This window comes from Ictidomys tridecemlineatus, chromosome 3 (genome assembly GCF_052094955.1).
Source record: "Ictidomys tridecemlineatus isolate mIctTri1 chromosome 3, mIctTri1.hap1, whole genome shotgun sequence".
Lineage (NCBI taxonomy): Eukaryota > Metazoa > Chordata > Mammalia > Rodentia > Sciuridae > Ictidomys > Ictidomys tridecemlineatus.
In genome coordinates this window covers 61,501,574-61,521,166 of record NC_135479.1, presented here as the reverse complement: position 1 = coordinate 61,521,166, position 19,593 = coordinate 61,501,574, and the positions used below count along the sequence as shown (strand labels likewise).

General features: G+C 39.3%; 1 protein-coding gene and 1 long non-coding RNA gene across 11 annotated transcripts in view; one reads left to right on the top strand and one right to left on the bottom strand.

The window, feature by feature from the left end:
* The first annotated feature begins 1,510 nt into the window (after window positions 1-1,510).
* LOC144376192 (uncharacterized) lies at window positions 1,511-7,693 on the top strand. Its single transcript, XR_013436395.1, has 2 exons — window positions 1,511-1,607; window positions 5,180-7,693. It is a non-coding gene; the product is annotated as an uncharacterized LOC144376192 (long non-coding RNA).
* Prpsap2 (phosphoribosyl pyrophosphate synthetase associated protein 2) overlaps window positions 3,524-19,593 on the bottom strand; it is a 37,473-nt gene continuing 21,403 nt past the window's right edge. For all 10 annotated transcript variants that reach the window (XM_078042965.1, XM_078042970.1, XM_078042971.1 and 7 more), the window contains 5 exons: window positions 18,365-18,420; window positions 10,760-10,908; window positions 7,689-7,759; window positions 5,277-5,423; window positions 3,524-4,214 (listed from right to left, as the gene is read on the bottom strand). In XM_078042965.1, the coding sequence (XP_077899091.1) occupies window positions 4,056-4,214; window positions 5,277-5,423; window positions 7,689-7,759; window positions 10,760-10,908; window positions 18,365-18,420 (582 nt within the window). In that variant the 3' untranslated portion in view covers window positions 3,524-4,055. The remainder of the gene's footprint in view (window positions 4,215-5,276; window positions 5,424-7,688; window positions 7,760-10,759; window positions 10,909-18,364; window positions 18,421-19,593) is intronic.

Below are 19,593 nucleotides of genomic sequence, written 5' to 3'. Positions count from 1 at the left end.
TTCATACATGTATCTAGGGTAATGATGTCTATCTCATTCCACCATCTTTCCTACCCCCATTCCCCCTCCGTTCTCCTCCCTCTCCTTTTCCCTATCCAAAATTCCTCCATTCCTCCCATGCTATCCCACCACCCCCATTATGGATCAGCATCCCCTTATCAGTGAAAACATTTGACCATTGGTTTTTGGTTCACTTAGCATGATATTCTCCAACTCCATACATTTACCTGCAAATGCCATGATTTCTTCTCTTTTAATGCTGAGTAAAATCCATTGTGTATATATCACATTTTCTTTATCCATTCATCTACTGAAGGGCATCCAGGTTGGTTTCACAGTTTAGCTATTGTGAATTGTGCTGCTATAAGCAAAGATGTGGCTGAGTCACTGTAGTATGCAATCTTTAATTCCTTTGGGTATAAACCGAGGAGTGGGATAGCTGGGTCAAATAGTTTCGATTCCAAGTTTTCTAAGTAATCTCTATATTGCTTTCCAGATTGGTTGCACAAATTTGCAGTCCCACCAGCAATGTGTGAGTGTGCCTTTTCCCCCACAGCCTCACCAACACTTATTCTTGCTTGTATTCTTAATAGCTGCCATTCTGACTGAAGTGAGATGAAATAGGTTTGATTTGCATTTCTCTAATTGCTAGAGATGTTGAACATATTTTCATATATTTGTTGATTGATTGTATATAATCTTCTGAGAAGTGTCTATTCAGTTCCTTAGCTCATTTATTGATCAGGTTTTTTTTTTTGTGTTAATTTTTTTGAGTTCTTTCTATATCCTGGAGATTAGTGCTCTATCTGATGTATGTGTGGTAAAAATTTGCTCCCATACTGTAGGCTCTCTCCTCACCTTACTGGTTGTTTCTTTTGCCGAGAAGCAGCTTTTTAGTTTGAATCCATCCTATTTATTGATTCTTGATTTTATTTCTTGCCCTTTAGGAGTCTCGATGAGGAAATAGGGGCCTAATCTAACATGATGAAGATTTGGGCCTACTTTTTCTTCTATTAGGCACAAGGTCTCTGGTCTAATTCCTAGGCCTCTGATCCACTTTGAGTGAAGTTTTGTTCATGGTGAGAGAGTGGGGTTTAATTTCATTTTTTTTTTTTGCTACATATGGATTTCCAGTTTTCCCAGCACCATTAGTTGAAGAGGCTCCAATACATGTTTTTGGCACCTTTGTCTAGTATGAGATAACTGTATTTATGTGGGTTTGTCTCTGTGTCCTCTATTCTGTATCATTGTCTATAATAGCCTATTTTGGTGCCAATACCATGCTATTATTGTTACTATTGCTATGTAGTATACATAGTTTAAGGTCTGGTATTGTGAGGAACCTGTTTCACTCTTCTTGCTAAGGATTGCTTTGGCTATTCTGAGTCTCTTATTTTTCCAGATGAATTTCATAATTGCTTTTTCTATTTCTATGAGGAATGTCATTGAGAATTTTTTTTTTGAGAGAGAGGGGGGGAGGGAGAGTGGGAGGGAGAGGGAAGGGAGAGAGAGAAAATTTTTAATATTTTTCAGTTTTTCGGTGGACACAACATCTTTATTTTTTTATGTGGTGCCGAGGATCGAATCCAGCGCCCCGCGAATGCCAGGTGAGCGGGGTACCACTTGAGCCACATCCCCAGCCCGTCATTGGGATTTTGATTGGAACCGCATTAAATCTGTATAGTGCTTTTGGTAGTATGGTCATTTTGACAATATTAATTCAGCCTATCCAAGAACAAGGGAGATCTATCTATCTTCTAAGGTCTTCTTTAATTTCTTTAGTATTCTACAGTTTTCATTGTAGAGGTCTTTCACTTTTGTTGACTACATTTTGCTACATATGGATTTCCAGTTTTCCCAGCACCATTTGTTGAAGAGGCTAATTTTTTTGAGGCTATTATAATGGGGTAGTTTTCCTAGTCTTTCCTTCAGAGGATTCATTATTGATATATAGAATTGCATTTGATTTATGGGTATTGATTTTATATCCTGAAACTTGGCTGAATTCACTTATTCTAGAAGTTTTCTGGTGGATTTTTTTGGATTCTCTAAGTATAGAATCATGTCGTCAGCAAACAGTGATAAAAAAGTTTTGAGTTCTTCTTTCCCATCTTTACCCTTTAATTTTGTCTAATTGCTCTGGCTAGAGTTTCAAGGACTATGTCAAATAGAAGTGGTGAAAGAGGGCATCCCTGTGTTGTTCTAGGTTTTAGAGGGAATGCTTTCAATTTTCTCTATTTAGAATGATGTTGGCCTTGAGCTTAGCATAGGTAGCTTTTTACAATATTGAGATATGCTCCCATTATCCCAATGTAGTATTCTTAAGTCCCATTTATTTGTGAAGATCATGGTTTTCAATTTCTAGGGACATATTCATAAAGGCAAGGGCACTTCTTCAATGCTAATGGCTCTATCATTAACTGAATTTGAAAACTTAGGGGGGGGGGTTGAAACACCATTTTCCAAGCTCTTTTTTTTTTTGTTGGTACCAGGGATAGAATCCAGAGGCGCTTAACCACTGAGCCACATCCCCAGCCCTTTTTATTTTTGAGACAGTCTCACTAAATTGCTAAGACTGGCTTTGAACTCACAATCCTCCTGCCTCAACTTCTGAGCTGCTGGGACTATGGCATGAGCCACTGCTTTTTTTTTTTTTTTTGTTTACTAAAATGGCATGGTGGGCACCACTTGGTGTTGGAGGAGGTGAGTGACCACCTGTAACACCAGGGCAGCTTCTAAGTCTTCAGTGCTTCTGCACACATGGGATTCCAGGCTTGCTCTGGCAAACCTGAGTTACTGCTTTCTGATGGTCACTGAGAAACCTCACTATGGAAAACAGTGACTCATCTTAATTTTGTGCTAAATCAACTGCTATTTTAGTCCGGATTGTAAGACAGGCAGAAAAAAAGGTTTCTCTTTCTTGTAAGAAAGTCTATGCTTCCTCCCTGGATTGGCTGGGAGTGCCGTTGACTGAGCAGCCTAAAGGAAATCCTCATCCACTGGCCTACCTCTGGGGTCCCAGCATTCCTTAGAAACCTGTCTGCTATACTCTAAGGGAGAAGGTCGGAGTTCTAAACTTGAAACTTTAAAATTAGACAATCTGTAGACCCTTGACACGGACAAAGTTCCCATGATTCACCATTTGTTATGCTCCCCTATCTCAGAGCATGTCACCCCCCAGGGCCTGCAGTGGCATATACTGATGCAAGAATGGTTATGTTCTAGTAAAGGAGGAAAGCCAGATACAGAGGGCTGCTCATGCCCCCTCCATCACATTTCATCATGAGATTCAAACTTCTCCTGCCTCAGTCAAGTGACTTCACATCATAACTTCAGGGTCTCCAATCAATCATCAGAATAGGGAGCACTGCCCTGTTAAGAGGCTACCTACCTCCAAGGAGGCTACTGTACTTTCTGCACGTTTATGCAGAAAACTTAACAAGCTGATGAACATTTCAGCATCCATAGCGCATATATTCTGCTTACATTTTATTTTAGTTATAGAACAACTGCCCAAACACAATTTTAAAAAACACACACAAACACAAATTTTTATTCCTTCTTTTGTTGCAGAAAATAAATACAACCACATATTCCATATGCTTGTCTATAAAAGCATTTCTAAAAACATTATTTACTTGAGTCAACAGTATAATGTTTTTGGCTTTTCTACTGCAGGTATCGGAGTAAATTATTTGAATATTTTTGGACACTTGGCTCAAGCAACTTTGGAAAAAGGCTGTTTGTAGGCTTAAAAATCTTATTCCAAAGTTTTTTTTTTTTTAATAGTTACACTAAAAACAACCACATTTTAACTTATTTAAGAGGAGAATAGTTTTCTTTTATAAAAATTGCTCCCAAAACTCAAATACCCAACCTGACATAAAAAGTTTTGTCTGTCTTCCCAGGAATCCATGGGGAGGGGTGGGGGGAGGGGTGAGGAACAGCAGCACAGGGTTCCGTCAAGTACATCCAGCCCTAACTAGAAGGGTCCTCACAGCATTCATGCCTGTGCTTCCAGTTTGGCCCTTGGGAGTTTTAAAAAGGACAGCCTTTTAGTCATCTAAGCCTATGTTTCTGAAAAGGTAGGACATAGACTCTCCATTGTGAATGCGACGGATGGCTTCTGAGAGGATCATGCTGATATCCACAGTTTTGATCTTGGGGCACTGAAGCTTCTGAATTTCATGTGGAATTGTATTGGTAACCACCACCTAAGAATCAAGAGGAAAAACCAAGAGCATCAGAAAGTCAAGTAGCTTCTGGGGCTGGGGGTGTAGCTCAGTGATAAGAGAGCGAGCTTGACATGTATGAGTCTTGGGTTCCATGCCCAGCACTGCAGAAAAGGAAAAGAACACTAAAAATCGAAAACTAAAAGCTAAGCAGCTTCATGGCTTGATCTGAAAATGTGTTGCATTTTCAAATATGTGAGGTCCTACTTAACAGGACGGGGGCGGGGTGGTCTCCCCTCCTTTCAATAAGCTTTCCAATCAACGTGAAGCTATCCGTGTCTCTTGGGTTAAGATTTGATAACTTCACACCTACTAGGATAGTTATGGCTAAAAACACAGATGATAACAAGTGCTGGGGAGGATGTGGAGAAACTGGAGCCCCCTCACTGCTGTTAGGACTCTGAGTTGCTTAAGCTGCTTTAGAAATCTGTCTAGTAGCACCTTAAAAGTTTACATATTAAGTTACCATATAAACTAGCAATCTCTCTCCGAGGAATACAAACCCAGGAGAGCTGAAAACACATCCACACAAAAACTTATACATCAAGGTTCATAGCAGTATCATTCATAATAGTAAAAAAGTACAAACTGAACTCAAGTTTCCAGCAACTGATGGAGAAACAAAATGTAGCACATACCACAGAATATTATTCAGTCATAAAAAGGAACCAAGTATTGACCCATGCTACAACATGGATGAACCTTGAAAATATTATGCTAAGTAAAGTAGCTAATCTCAAGGGATGACATACTGTATGACCTCACTTCTGTGGTATCATTACACAATTTTGGATTTTCTAAAAACCATCAGATTGTACACTTTGAGTGAATGAATTCTGATATGAAAATTTTATGTCATAAAGCTGTGATTTTTTAAAAAAAGTGGTATTCAAGCTGCTTATAGTCAATGAAATGCAACTTTAACCCATGTTTGAATCCATTTTTAGCACAAATGAGCATCCTCTTGTACCAACTCTCTGTGCCTCAGATTTTGGACATGCCAATGCCTGGGCAAGTGCACCCACATTAACCAGGGCCCATTACCTCATCAATGGCAGACTCTTCAATCAGCCGGGGGGCATCAGAAGACAGCAAGCCATGAGTCGCCATCACGAAGATCTTATATGCACCTCTTTCCTTCAGGGTCTCTGCTGCAGCAAGAAAGCTGTCGACATCATCAATGATGTCATCCTGTCAAATCACAGGTGGAGCAAAGGGCATATGAACACTTGCAAGGGTGGGCTAGACAACCAATGGAAAGGGGCTACCTAAATGTACTGTGACAGATCTTCCGAGTTCAGTTTTAACACATGCAGGTGTCACGTCACCAGGCCCCCACAATGTCCCTCCAGGCCTCTACCACAAGCTGCTTCCTGAACAGCACTATTTCCAGGGCTGCAGTCTCTACACCCTAGGCTCTTTGGGAACAGGGCTGTTTCCATCCCTGTATGTGACTGGCCAGAACCTTACCCTTTCTTCAATGCAGGTGCTTGAGGTGTGTCTTGGATGATTTTTTAAACTCAGAGGGAAATTGTTTGAAGATGCTTTTTACTCAAGCTGGTATTCAAGGTAATGGAACTGTGCCTCTATCCCTCAGTTTTTTTCTTGCTACTTTTCCTTATTTTCCAAATTTTCTTCACTGAGTATATGAGAAATATGCTTTTTGTATATGCTTTTACAATGGGAAAAACAAATGATGAATGCTGTTTTTAATAATAAGACATCCTGTTAAGTGCTTTCTAATGTATAGACCACAGGTTCCTGGAGTTCTTTTATGGTATCAAGCATTGTCTAGAGTTAAATGAATATTCATGTATTTATTTTACATGTATTACTCTTTTCAGATGTAGACTGATAATAATATGATCAAAAAATACAGATATAACTTAAAAGTTCTATTGGTAAAACAGTATCTTGTGAGACTAAACTGGCAACCATCATGCAAACCAGCAAAGCCGTAGGCATTAATCCAGAGAAAACTGTGTTCACACAGAAGCCCATATAGGAACGTGACTAATCAGTTTTATTTATAATGCCTGAAAACTAAAATCAGCTCAAATATCCTTCAACAAGCAGTTGAACAATGATACCTACATATCACGAAATACTGCCTAGCAATAAAAAGGAAAAAAATTATTAATATACAATATGACTTGGAGCGATCCCAAAGGAATCATGTTAATAAAAGTAAAATCAATCTCAAAAGTTTATAAATTATACATTTCATGCAAAGGACATTCTTGAAATAGGAATTATAGAGACGGGGACAGATCAGTGTTAGGTAGGAGTCAGGGATCAGATGGGAGAAGACGAAGGTGCAATCATGATGGGGTGGCATCAAGGAGCTTTGTGACGATGGAATAGCTCTGTACCTTGACTGCAGTGGTGGTTACACACACACACACACACACACACGCATGTGTGCACACAGGACATGTAAGTGGTGCTACCTAATGGTGTTGTGTTTGACCCACAGCACCACAGAAATAAATAAAATGAGCTGTGTGCCTCATGGTACTGTTAATTTCAGGTTGTGCTACTGTATCATAATTCGGCAAGACAGAGGAAGCTGGTTCAGGAGCACAAAGGACCTCCCTGCACCTTTTTCCCCCCTACTTCCTATGACTCTATAATTACTTCAGAATAATTTATTATAGCTCTTGCCAATTAAATAATAAATTAACAGAGAGCTGTTACCCTGTACTCGAGATAGATTTTTAATTTGAAAAAGGAACAAACAAAATCACCAAGCACTGAGGAAGACACGGGGCACCCCTTGTGGAGCTGGGAAAATTGTTGTGACCACTTCGGAAATACTGGGCAGCACTAGTAAAGTTGCAAGTGTGCATGCAGCAGGCTCATCAACTCAACCCCAGGCTCCTAGAAATTGACACATGAAACGGGTACTCAGAAACAGTACAAGAATGTTCAAATATTATTTGGAAATTGAAACTGTTATTCAGACTGTAAAGATAAGTAAGGACAAGGACTGATGATTCTCAGGCTAGTGACAACCTGAGAATGGGAGAAGAAAGAGGCTAGAGAAAGGCCAGGCAAGGATTCCAGGGCACCTCGCTACACGGCTCTCTCAAGTGGAGCAGTGAGTACCCAGGTGTTCTTTCTAGTCTTTTAAAAACTATCCACACAGGCAGTAAGCACACCCTTTGTGTACATTGGTTTTATAATATGTAAAATGATATGTTTTTGTTTGGTGTATGTGTTTATGTGTGATGCTGTGAGTGGAACTCGGGGCTTCCTGCATGCTAAATAGGTGTTCTATCATTGAGCTACATCCCCAGCTCCTAGTGTGTGTTTTAAAACAGTTATAATCAACCTTGTTTTGTACTTAACTTACCTGGCTGTATCATCATACATATATGTGCACAGTTAATAAGTCAACAGCATAACAATGGTACATAGTACAATTAATAATAATAATAAAAGAGGTCTCCATACCACAATGATGGCAATCCTTCCTCCAACGTCACCAACGACTGTGATTGGGGGCTTTTCTTTAGGAATCAGCACTGGTCAGAATAAAACACATACAGCAAAGTTTCTATATTAAAAAGTAAGACTTCAAGAAGTTAATGTGTCATAATTAAAAAACTCCCCACACACTAGGAAGAAAAGGGAACTTCCCTAATCTCATAAAGAACAACTGGGAAAACCCTATGGCTCACAGGACACTCTAAGGTAGAAGACTTTTGACACTGAAGAGTAAGAACAAGAGAAGGAGCCCCCTCGCATCACTGCCCAACAGCATTGTACTGTCTGAGCCGGCCAGAGCAACTTGGCAAGAAGGAGAATAATAAGAGGAATCCAGATCAGAAAGGAAGAAGTAAGCCTCTGGCCATTAGCAGATGATATAATCTTACATACAGAAAATTCCAAATAATCCACCAAAAAAACTACCAAAACCAATATGCGAATTCAGCAAAGGTGGAGAGAATCTGAATAACAAGCAAAAATCAGTGGGTCTCTTCCATTTATTAGCAATGAACAATCTGAATGGAAATTAAGGAAGGAATCTCATTTACACAAGTTTTGAAAATAATAAAATACCTAGGAACAAATTCAACCAAACAGGTGAAAAACTTCTGGAAACTACAAAATCTGGTTGAAAGGAATTTTTAAAGAAAACAATATTTAATACTGTCAAAAGATAAGCAAAAGTGCTGGGGATGTGGCTCAGTTGGCAGAGTGCCTGCCTGGCATGCATAAGACCCTGGGTTAAATCCTCAGCACTGGTGGGGCAAGCAACAAATGAAACAAGAAACTGGACTTCATCAAAATTAAAACTTCTTGTGCATCAAGGAAGTGAGCCAGGCACAGTGATGCAGGCCTGTAATCCCAGCTACTTGGGAGGCAGGAGAATCACAAGTTCAAGGTCAGCTAAGTAATGTAGTGATATCCTGTCTTGGAAAAAAAAAAAAAAAAAAAAGGAAAGGAATTGGGATGTCAGTGCTAGAGGTCCCCTAGGTTCAATCCCTATACTGTGGGTGGGAGAGAGGGTGTGGTGACAAGATAAGATGACCTACAAAATGGGAGAAAATATTTGCAAACTATGCATCTGATAAGAGTCTTGAATCTGAAATATATATGAAAAACTCTTATAACTCAGTATTAAAAGAGTAATAACTCAATTAAAAATTGGACAAAGGACACAAATACTTGGAAAACATGAAGATATGTAACATCATTAGTCATGAGGGAAAAGCAAACCAAAATCACAATAAGATGCTATTTCACACTGACTACAACAGTGATAATAATAATTTAAAAAAATCAGAAAATAAGCACTAAGCATTAGAGATATTGAAACCGTTGTGCATTGCTAACCCTAACCCCAACCATTTTAATGGTACCCTGGGAGTTCCCCCAAAAGTTCAACACAGAATTACCAATTACCAGTCCCATTCCTCAGCATAAACCAAGAGCAAGGGAAGCTTATGTGCCTACGGGAGCTTGTTCATGAATGCACAAGGCAGCCTTTTCTCCCAAAGGTGGAAACAACTCAAGTCTCTGTGAAATGATGAATGAACAGTGTGACACAGTGACACAGTGGAACTCAAGTGCCTTGGGGCAGGATGATTTACAGGCTCTGCTGCCCACATCCTGGAGCAGTGCTGCTGGACTGCCCTAACTGTAGTTCAGGATGCTCCTCTAGATGCCATGGGCAGTAAACCACGGGGGCATCTCTGTGCAGTACATCTCCATGGCTGTAGAGGGTATGTGCCATGAGGCGTGGATGCCTCCACCTAGGTATCAAGGATGCCTCAGAGAGCCTTGGGGCCCAGACAGAAAAGAGGCACAGGGGTGGTGCTGCCATGGAGAGCCAATACTAGAGCAATGCCCAGTGGAGTCATGGGGGCAGGGCTGCCCCTGAGACCCCAGACTGCTAGAGCCACCAGCATGCGGCTGGAGCCTGAGAAGTGGGCGACATGGGAGAAACACTCCATGAGGGGCTACCCAGCAAGGATGTGGGAGTGGGGCCTCCCAGAGCCTTGCAGGCCCAATCCAGCCCCAGTGTGTCAGGAAGGTGGCACTTGGAGTCAGAAATGACTGTTCTGGAGACTTAAGATTTAATGATGCTTACTCTGTTGGGTTTTGGGCTTGGTCGGGATCTGTTCCTTCTCTTGTCTGTTTCTTCTTTTTGAAGGGAAATGTATAGCTTAAGTCTGTCCCACCACTAAGTTTGGAAACCTATGACCTGCTTAACTTTGCAGGTTCACATCTGGAGTGAAATTTGCTTCAGATGACTCCCATTCATATGTGAGTAAGAGGATTTTGCGTGAGACTTGGGACTTAATGCCAAAACTAAGCTAAGATTTAACTGGAGTGGACACTGGGCACCATGGGATGGAATGCATGTATTTTACAATGAGGTGGCTGTAAATTCCAGGGGTGGGGTGGGGGTTGAAGGTGAAATGGTGTGCTCTCATGGCTGCATCCCTCCTGATTCATTTTGTTACAGCAGCCTGAGCTAAGATGGGTGGATATACAATCTTGTATGCTACCTTATTCACTTACTTTGCTCATATTTCCTTGTTTCCAGGTGGAATTGATTATTTCAGGCTGCATAATTAGCCACACTGACACAACATAATTTATTAAGCCCTACTATCCTCTGCTAGATCAATTAAACATGTCCAAAATTTTGCATAAAATATAACACTGTGGTGAATAACTTTTATGAAATAATAAGCTTTTTACTTTCATTAAAGTACACTCTATGATATACTGCTGAATGAATGAATGAAATTTCCTAAAGTACCACATGGAGTCTAAAGAGTTTGAACATCTTCCTAGGCCTTGCAATGACAGGATGAACTGCTTTTAGAGGGCTCTACTACTCAGGCCTGCAAAAGTGCAACATTATAGTGCAGCCAGGAAAGGCATGAATCAGCTTTTATGCCAATTCAAAAAACAAAAAGAAAAGTTCACATTAAAAAACAAACAAACAAATAGCACAATTTAGTTAGCTAACAATCAGGGGAAAGTGACAGAGATGCTGCAGCACTTACTGGGGATCTCCAAGCTGGGGTGGATGGCAGCCACACTCCTGACCATGGGTGGGGAGTGCCGTCCATCAACCAAGTCTGACTCAGCATCCTGTGCTTCTCCATGAATCACAGCGATTCCCAGGCGCAGGCGCTCAGCAAAAGACTGTGCCCTGAGGAAAAGCATTAGATGCAAAATCAAAACTCATGTAGCACCTGTTCTTTGCCAATGTACTGGTGGGGGGGCATCCTGAGGACACAAGTTAGATGCAGTTTTCAAAGGAATAATGAGAATAAAATAACCTCCAGAATATCTGAACCCAGGAGTAAGTATGGAGAGACCATAACAGACGTGTCCCTCTGGCTATAGGCACAAATGGTGGGTGGCAGTCTGGTCTTTCCTGCAATCAATCATCTAAGACAGCCTGATTATGTTAGGTGATAGCCTCTCAGCCCCAGTTCCTCTCCTGTCACTACTCATGCTACTTACCTTCCTCTCAGAACCACATGAGACATAGCATATCAAATATTTGTCAAAGTATTATGCATTAATTTTTAAACAAATTTATGAAGTATGATAGAGATATAAGAAACTGCATGTTTAAAGTGCACAATTTAATAAGTGTTGATGTATGTGTACGCCCATAGACGCATTAGCACAATGAAGACAATGAACTCTACATCACTGTAGAGCATATTCTTGTGTTTCTTTGTAATAAATTTTTCCTCAGCCCCAGGCAACCAATGATCTGCTAGCACCATACTTTTAACCTTTTCTAGAATTTAAGTGGAATTCTGCAGTATGTATTCTGTTGTCTGACTTCTTTCACTTAACATAATGCTTTGGAGATTCATGTTAAATTGTCTTTATCAAGAGTTCACTCCTTCTTTTCAATGCAGAGTAATACTTCACTGTATGAATATATTGCAGCTTAACCATTTACTTTGTGATAGATTTTGGGTTGCTTCCAGCTGTTTTAGCAAATGAAGGTGATAAGAACATTCATGGACAGACCTCTGTATAGACATATACTTTCATTTCTCTTAGGTAATACCTAAGAAAGGAATGGCTGGATCACATAGTAATAATATATTCAACTCTTTTGAAAGACGACCAACCTGTTTTTCAAAGTAGTTATACCATATTACATTCCCATGAGCAGTATTGAGAGTTCCAATTCCTCCACATCCTCAGCAATACTTGATATGGCCAATCATTTAATACAATCCATTCCAAAGGTGTGTGGTGCTACATCATGCTGGTTTAATTTGGATTTTCCTAATGGCATTCAGCATCTTGTCATGTTCTTACCTGACATCCATATATATTTTTTGCTAAAGAATTTGTTTACCCCTTGCCAGTTTCTTAATAGGTTGTTTGTTCCCTTGTGAAGTTTTGAGAATTCTTTGATTTCTGGGTGCAATTCTTTATCAGATACGTGCTCTACAAATAATTTCTTCCAATCTGTGCGTTCTCCTTTCATTTTCTTAATGTCTACTGGAATCTGATATTCTGTAGATTTCCTTGTTTCCAGACAGTCTTGATGATTTTAGTCGGTATAATTAGCTCTACTGACCCAACATAATTTACCATGTTCTGTCCTTCACTAAACCACCTATTTTGCGTGAAATATAACACTATGGTGAATAGCTTTTTAAAATGAAAACTTTTTGCTTATGTTAACATACACTCTAGGATACACTAGGATACTCTAGGATATGACCAACTTTTTTCTCTCATGAACTGAGTTTCTGGTGTCATATCCAAAAATATATTTGCCTAGGAAGTGGGGATGTAGCTTAGTAGTACGGTACTTGCCTAGTGTACGTGAGGTTCTTGGATTCAATCCCTTGTTACCTAGCCCACTGCCCCCCACCCCCCCCCCAAAAAAAAAGAAAAGAAAAAAGAGTAACAGCAAACTATAGACATCTTGCCTCATTCTTGATCTTAGGGGAAAACTGATCAATCTTTCAGTAGTAAGTATGATGCTGGCCGTCAGTTTTTCAGATTCTCTTAAACGTTTTCATCAGGAATAGAACTTAATTATCCCATTCAAATAGAGTTGAATTGTGCCAAAAGCTTTTTGAGTCTACTAAGATAATGATACAGCTTATCTTTTTTAGTTTGTTAACATGGTGAACTACATTTATTGAATTTTTAAAAATGTTAATCTAACCTTACATTCCTGGGTTGAACTTCAAATGGTTAGGATGCACTGACCTTTTATATATTGTTGGATTCAATTTGCTAAAATGTTGCTTAGGATTTTTACAACTATGGTCATAAGGATATCAATCTCTAGTTTTCTTTTCTTGTATGTCTGTGTCTAGTTTTCCTATCAGGGTAATGATGGCCTTAAAGAATGAGCTGGAATCTTTCATCTTCTGTAACAGTTCACGTAGAATTAGTATTCTTTCTTTCTTAAGTGATTGGTAGAATTCACCACTGAAATCTGAGCCTCAGAATTTTCTCTTTTGGGGATCTGGGGGTATAGCTCAGTGGCAGAGCAACTGTCTACTGGGCTGCATCTCCAAAAAGGCAAAAAAGGAATTTTCTTTGTAAAAGTTTTCACTTCACTTTCCTCAGTAAGTATAGGCTATTCACGTTACCTGGTTCTTCTTGAGAAGGTTTTGGTAGTTTGTCTTTCAAGCAATTTGTCCATTTCACCTAAGTTGCAGATTTACTGGAATAAATTTAATATAATATTCTCTTATTATCCTTTTAATACCTGTAGTTTGTGGTATCTCTCATTCCCAGTACTGGAAATCTTTATTCTTTCTCCTGACTGGATAAGATCTCATCAATTTTACTCTCAAAGAACTGGCTTTCAGGTTTCATTGATTTTCTCTACTGTTTATTTTCTATTTTACTGATTTGTGCTTTAATTTTATTATTTTCTTTCTTATGCTTACTTTGTTTTTTTCCCCTCTACTACTTCTTGGGTGCTGAGGATGGAAACCAGGGTCTTGCACGCCGAGCAAGTTTGCTACCACTGAACTAGATCCCAAGCCCCTCTTGTTTTTTATTTGCTTTTCTTTTTCTAGAAAGTCTCTTAAGATAGAATCTGAGATCACTGATTTGAGATCTTCTTTTCTATTACAAGTGTTTAGTCCTACAAATTTCTCCCTAAGTAGAGTTTTTATCACAAATTTTGATGTGCTGTTTTCATTTTCATTCAGTTCTAAATACTTTCTGATTCCTTCTTGATTTCCTCTTCAACCCATATGTTATCCAGAAATGAGTTAGTTACCACATACTCAAGACTTCTATTATTAGAATTATCCTTAATTCCAGTGTGGCCACAGAACTTATTTTGTATGTCTTAAATCATTACTAATTTGAAGCTGTTTTTCATGTCCCAGAATATTGGCCTTAGTAATATATGTGTGCTCAAAAAGAATGGATCTTCTGCATCCCTGGATGGAGTGTTCTGAACTGTGGAGTAGAGCCCCCTGGTTGACAGGATCTTTCAAGTCCTCTGCAGCCTCACTGATTGTCTACTTGTTTTATCTACTATTGTCAGAGAAAAAATGGAATCGCTGATAATCATCTTGGACAAATCAATTTCTCTTTGCAGTTATTGAGGTTGGCTTCATACATTTGAGGCTATGTTCCCAGCTCATAATGTTTAGGATTATCACAAATTCTTGAACAATTAAGCCCTTTTTCCAGCTATATTCTTTGCTCTAGTTGGTTTGATATCAACGTAGCCAACCCCATTTTTCCTTAAAAAAATTAGTCTTACTATGACATATAATGTTCTATATTTTTTCTCTTAACCTACGTCCTCCTCCTCACTACCTTGTGCCCTGCTTCATTAGGTCCCCAGCCACAGCATGTCCACCTCCCAACTGGCCAGATTCCTGAGCATAATACTGGGTTTCACTTTGTCTTCCAACCCCAACAACCTAGTACACAGCAAATATTCACGTCTTAAGGACACAATGAGTCCTCCCAGTTTTGGTTTTCCAACACCAAAAATTCAAAACATGCTCTTATCTAATAGTTTACAAGAATAGCTAAAAACAAAAAAGAAAAAATGTAGATTATACCAAATTCTCATCAGTATTATCAACACAAGACACATCCAAGGCATTTCCATAACACATGAAGAGCAAAGCCCTGGAAAATGCAAAATCCTGTTCTCTAGAGGGACAGAAATCTCACCTCTGTCAGGTTTCCTATGTGCACTAAAGAAAGCTTGGTTACAGTGTTAAGGAATTAACTTCAGGCTTAAATCATTCTACTTCAAGATAAAGTTAAATTTTGCTTCTTTCAGTAGAAAGCATAACATTTTTACCATAGCACATGTAGTTTAACCTTTCTGTGGTATTAAAAAAATCTCAACTGCATATAAATAAATATCAATTGGTCTGGTCCTACCCATGAGGAATCTGATTTATATTTCTAAGAAAAGGATGATAAAGACTTCATGGAAGCAGGTCTGTACCACATAATCAATATAAAAGTGTGTGTGTGTGTGTGTGTATGTGTGTGTAGAATAACTATTTAGGAAAAGTGAGTCAAATGAAGAAATTTACCAAAATTTTTTAAATATCCCAAAATTTAAGGTTTAGTATTCAGGGGCTAGGGATGTGGCAAACTGGTGGAGCACTTGCTTAATATATGCAAGGCTCTAGGTTAAATCCCCAGCAATGTTTAAAAAAAAAAAAAGAACAAATATATTTAGTATTCATCTAATCCCTTCCTACAAACAAATTCAAGCCAGTTTTAAAAGAAATTCTTAGAGAAAAAAACTTCAGTCAAATACAATGGCAACCTCTGCAGGAAAGTTTGGTACCACATAGATTAGCTCCTCCTTCACTTTTAAGACTGGCTTTTCAAACAAAAGACCATAGAAGCCCCAACCAAAGTCCACTCTCCAGCCAGAGGACTAAGAAAAGGGCAGCCTGGTGAGTGAGACCACCTGTGGAAAAGAAGGGCCTCCTTCTAGCCAAACACCACAGAATAACTTGCAGCCTGTGTCTCAGTGCTCTGGCTTAGGAGAAGTTCATGAAGGGATTGGCATCCCCCTCAGGGTAATGAGCGCCCAGCCTGCCAGTGTCTGTGGACAGCAAAACCTAAACTTCCACCCCCATTCAGCAGCGGAGAATGGCCTTCCCAATCTGTCTGGTCAGGTGGGAAACCTCAACTTCTCTCCTCAACCCAGTAACAAGTCCCATAACCTCCCCCACCATTTTCTCTGCCAGAGTCAATAAGAGATCAGCAAAAAATCAGGTTTTACAAAAGATCTAGACATAAAAACAGATGCAAATATCCAGGTTCTAAAAGAAAATCACTCACACCAGAAGTCAGGAAAATCTCAACATGAATGAAATCAGCCAATTAATACATGCTAACACCAAGAGGACAGACAGGCTAGAATTATATGATGACAACTTAAAGCTTCCATCAAAAGAATATGACAGGGGCTGGGGTATAGCTCAGTTGGTAGAATTCTTGCCTCCCATGCACAAGGCCCTGGGTTCAATCCCCAGCACCACACACACACACACACACACACACACACAAACATGACAAGGAATAATTATGACATGCTTGAAAGCAATGGAAAAATCAGAAAGCCTATGCAAAGTAATAGGTGTCAGCAAAGAACTAGAAAATATATTAAAAAATAATTTTAGGAGTTTAAAAAATATAACCTGTGACTGGGAGTTAGTGGTAGGTTAGTGGTAGTGTGTATGCTTAGCATGCTGGAAGCCCTGGGTTCTATCCCTAGCACCAAAAAACAAACAAAAAACAACTATTAAATTTGACCTCAACTGAACTGATAGCTGCTGTCCCCAGCAGCCACCAGATGCTTGGCAGAAAAGCATTTAGCAGGAACTCTCCCAGACTTGTGAATACCATGAAGGAAATCAGGCCTGCAACACTGACACAGGCCACGTGGACAAGCCTTGAGGACAGATGCTGAGTCAAACAAGCCAGTCACAGAGGGCCACGCACTGAGATTCCATTTATGAAATATTCAGAACAGGCAAATCGAAACAGGCAGAGATGGAGGGAAGTACGGGCAGGGAATAATTGTGTAATGGGCACAAGGTGTTTTTGTGGGATGATGAAAAAGTTTTATAATTGGAGGCAGGTGGTGGTTGCACAACATGTAAATGCATCAAATGCTAGCAAACTGTAACCTTCAAAATGGTTACTGTCCGCCCTCTGTATCCACAGGTTCTACATCCACATCCATGGACTCAATCAGGGACTGAAACATTTGAGGGAAAAAAAATGCATCTGTACTGAACATGTAGACTTTTTCTTGTCATTTATTTTAACTATTTACATAGCACTTACATTGTATTAAGTTGTAACCATATGTAATTCAGACATAATTTAAAGAATACAGGAGGATGTAGCATAGGTCGTATTTAAATACTATGCCATTTCACATAAGGAACTTGAGCTTCTGTGTATTTTGGTATCAAAGGGGTGTCCTGGAACTAATCGCCTGCAGATAGCAAGGGACAATTATATATCGTGTTTCTCAGAAGCATGAAAATCAAAGAAAAATAAATAAAAATCAGCCTTTAAACAAATGTTTAGAAAATCTGTTTGAAATGTTTATATTCTGAAATGCATCAAGATTTCCTACAACTTAATCAAATGGACAAGAAAAGACCCAATGATAAAGCTTACAGAAGGTACGTGGGGTGGTGACACAGGCCTGGATATGGTTAGGAGGTAGGCCATAGAATGGGGTCTCATAATTGTTTTGGCCCAACACCATTTTTTTTTTTTTTAAATATACTAAGTATATACACTGTCAGGCTTAATTGATAATATCAAACAACTTATCTGTAAGATTTATGAAATCATGGCTTACTAAGAACCACACTCATTCTTTAATAGTAACAGCACCTGGGCCCAGTGTGGAGGTACTTTATGTCTTCTATCACGCCACAGGACTCAATAGATACACAGAGATAAGATATTCAATTGGAAAATCATTTTAGAAGTCCTTTTTTTTTTTTTTTTTTTAAAGGAAAAAAGCCTTTATTCCTACCTGTGCTTTTGTTCTTTCCCTCTCCAATGGACTGGCTTCTCTAGAAAATAATGCCACATGAAATTCTGTCATCCAAAATCCAATTTTAAGTACTATATCCCTGACTCAGCACTTACTGCAGGCTAAACATAACTCAGTACAGACTCCAGGCTGCCCACTCTGTATAGCTCAGGGTGTTTGTTTCTTAAAATGTTACCTTTTAACATGTGCAAATAAGTGGCCTCTCAACTGGATACAGTTCTGTTAATAAATCACTTAGTTATTTGAATAAGAGGCAGCAAACAACCACAAGGTATATTCACCAGTATTTTAAGTGGCAGACTTAAAGACCCATAAGTGCTTGCCCATCTGGAAGGGAAGGAGGTGCTAATTAGTATTCCCCAGACCTGGATGGCTTTGCTCAAGAAATATGACTGGCAGTCACAGGCTGGGATGGGTGGAGTGAGGTGGAGAAACTGAGTTGGCAGGATAATCTTAAAATCAGTACATGGAAGAGAAAGAAGGGTTTCTAGGGGTACTACTGACATCTGGTTGGGAACTCCTGGGAGTTGATCAGAACCATCCTCAGAAGCCGAACCAAGGACAGGTATGAGGTCCCACCTACCTCTTGGCTGAGGCTGGAGACTTGGCCACGATGACTGCATTCCTGTAATCTGGGATCTGTGATAGACAAGAGGTTGGGGATTACCACCATGTTTCTAAGAGGTCACGCTGACAGTCAGTGAAAAAGAAGGTTCCTAAAGACTCAAACTTCCTCTGATTCCTTGGAAGTTTTGCAAAAAGAGAAGTTCAAAACAAAGTCTTTTTTGGAAACTAAAGGAATGCCTACCTACTAAGGTGTGAGACTCAGAGATTCCTTTTAAGAGAAAAATAGGATAATCAGTGATTAGCTCACATATTTACACCGACAAATAACTGATATAAAGAGGCTTCTATAAAGTCAACAGAAAATCCTCTCATGATTCCCAATTACATGCAGTTTCACAGTACAAGTAGGATAGTCACTCAATTCAAATCAAAGTTAACTGTCAAATTTCAAATTACTGTGGTCCAGAGATGACTATTCAACATATTGTAGTCACTACCTGCTGAATGAACCAATTTTGGAAAGGAAAATCAGCCCTGTACTATTTTAAAAAGAGCCTAAAACCAAAAGCAAACTAACAAAATCAATTAAAGTATCAACCCCACTTATGGTGGGGTTCCTGAGGGACTAAACTCATGGGAACTTCACCACTGAGCTATGTCCCCAGCCCTTTTTTCTATTTTTTATTCTGAAGCAAGTGTGAGACTTGTTGCCACGGTTGACCTTGTCTTATCAAACATCATCTTCACGCAATCTTCCTGCCTCAGTCTCCCAAACTGTTGGAATTATAGGCATGTGCTATAGTACCCTACCTGAAATCTTTTTAATGTTGAAAACTGATGTAATATGTGCTAGTGATGTAGTGATGATTAGAGTCAAAGATGTACCCATTTTCAAGGTCTAAGTGCATAGAAGATAATTTTTTTTTTTTTTTTAATTTTTGTTCCAGGGATTGAACTCAGGGGCTCTCCACCACTGAGCCACATCCCCAAACCTATTTTGTATTTTATTTAGAGACAGGGTCTTACTGAATTGCTTAACACCTCACTGTTACTAAGGTTGGCTTTGAACTTGAGATCCTCCTGCCTCAGCCTCTCAAGCCGCTGGATTACACCTGTGCCCAGTTCATAAACTGTTTTGAAAATAAGTTGCAGTTTGTTTCTAACTTCAACTTAGCAATATTTTCAAATTATGTTCTTCCCATTTTTTCCCTTTCCTTTCTTTTTTTTGGTAGTACTGGAGATTGA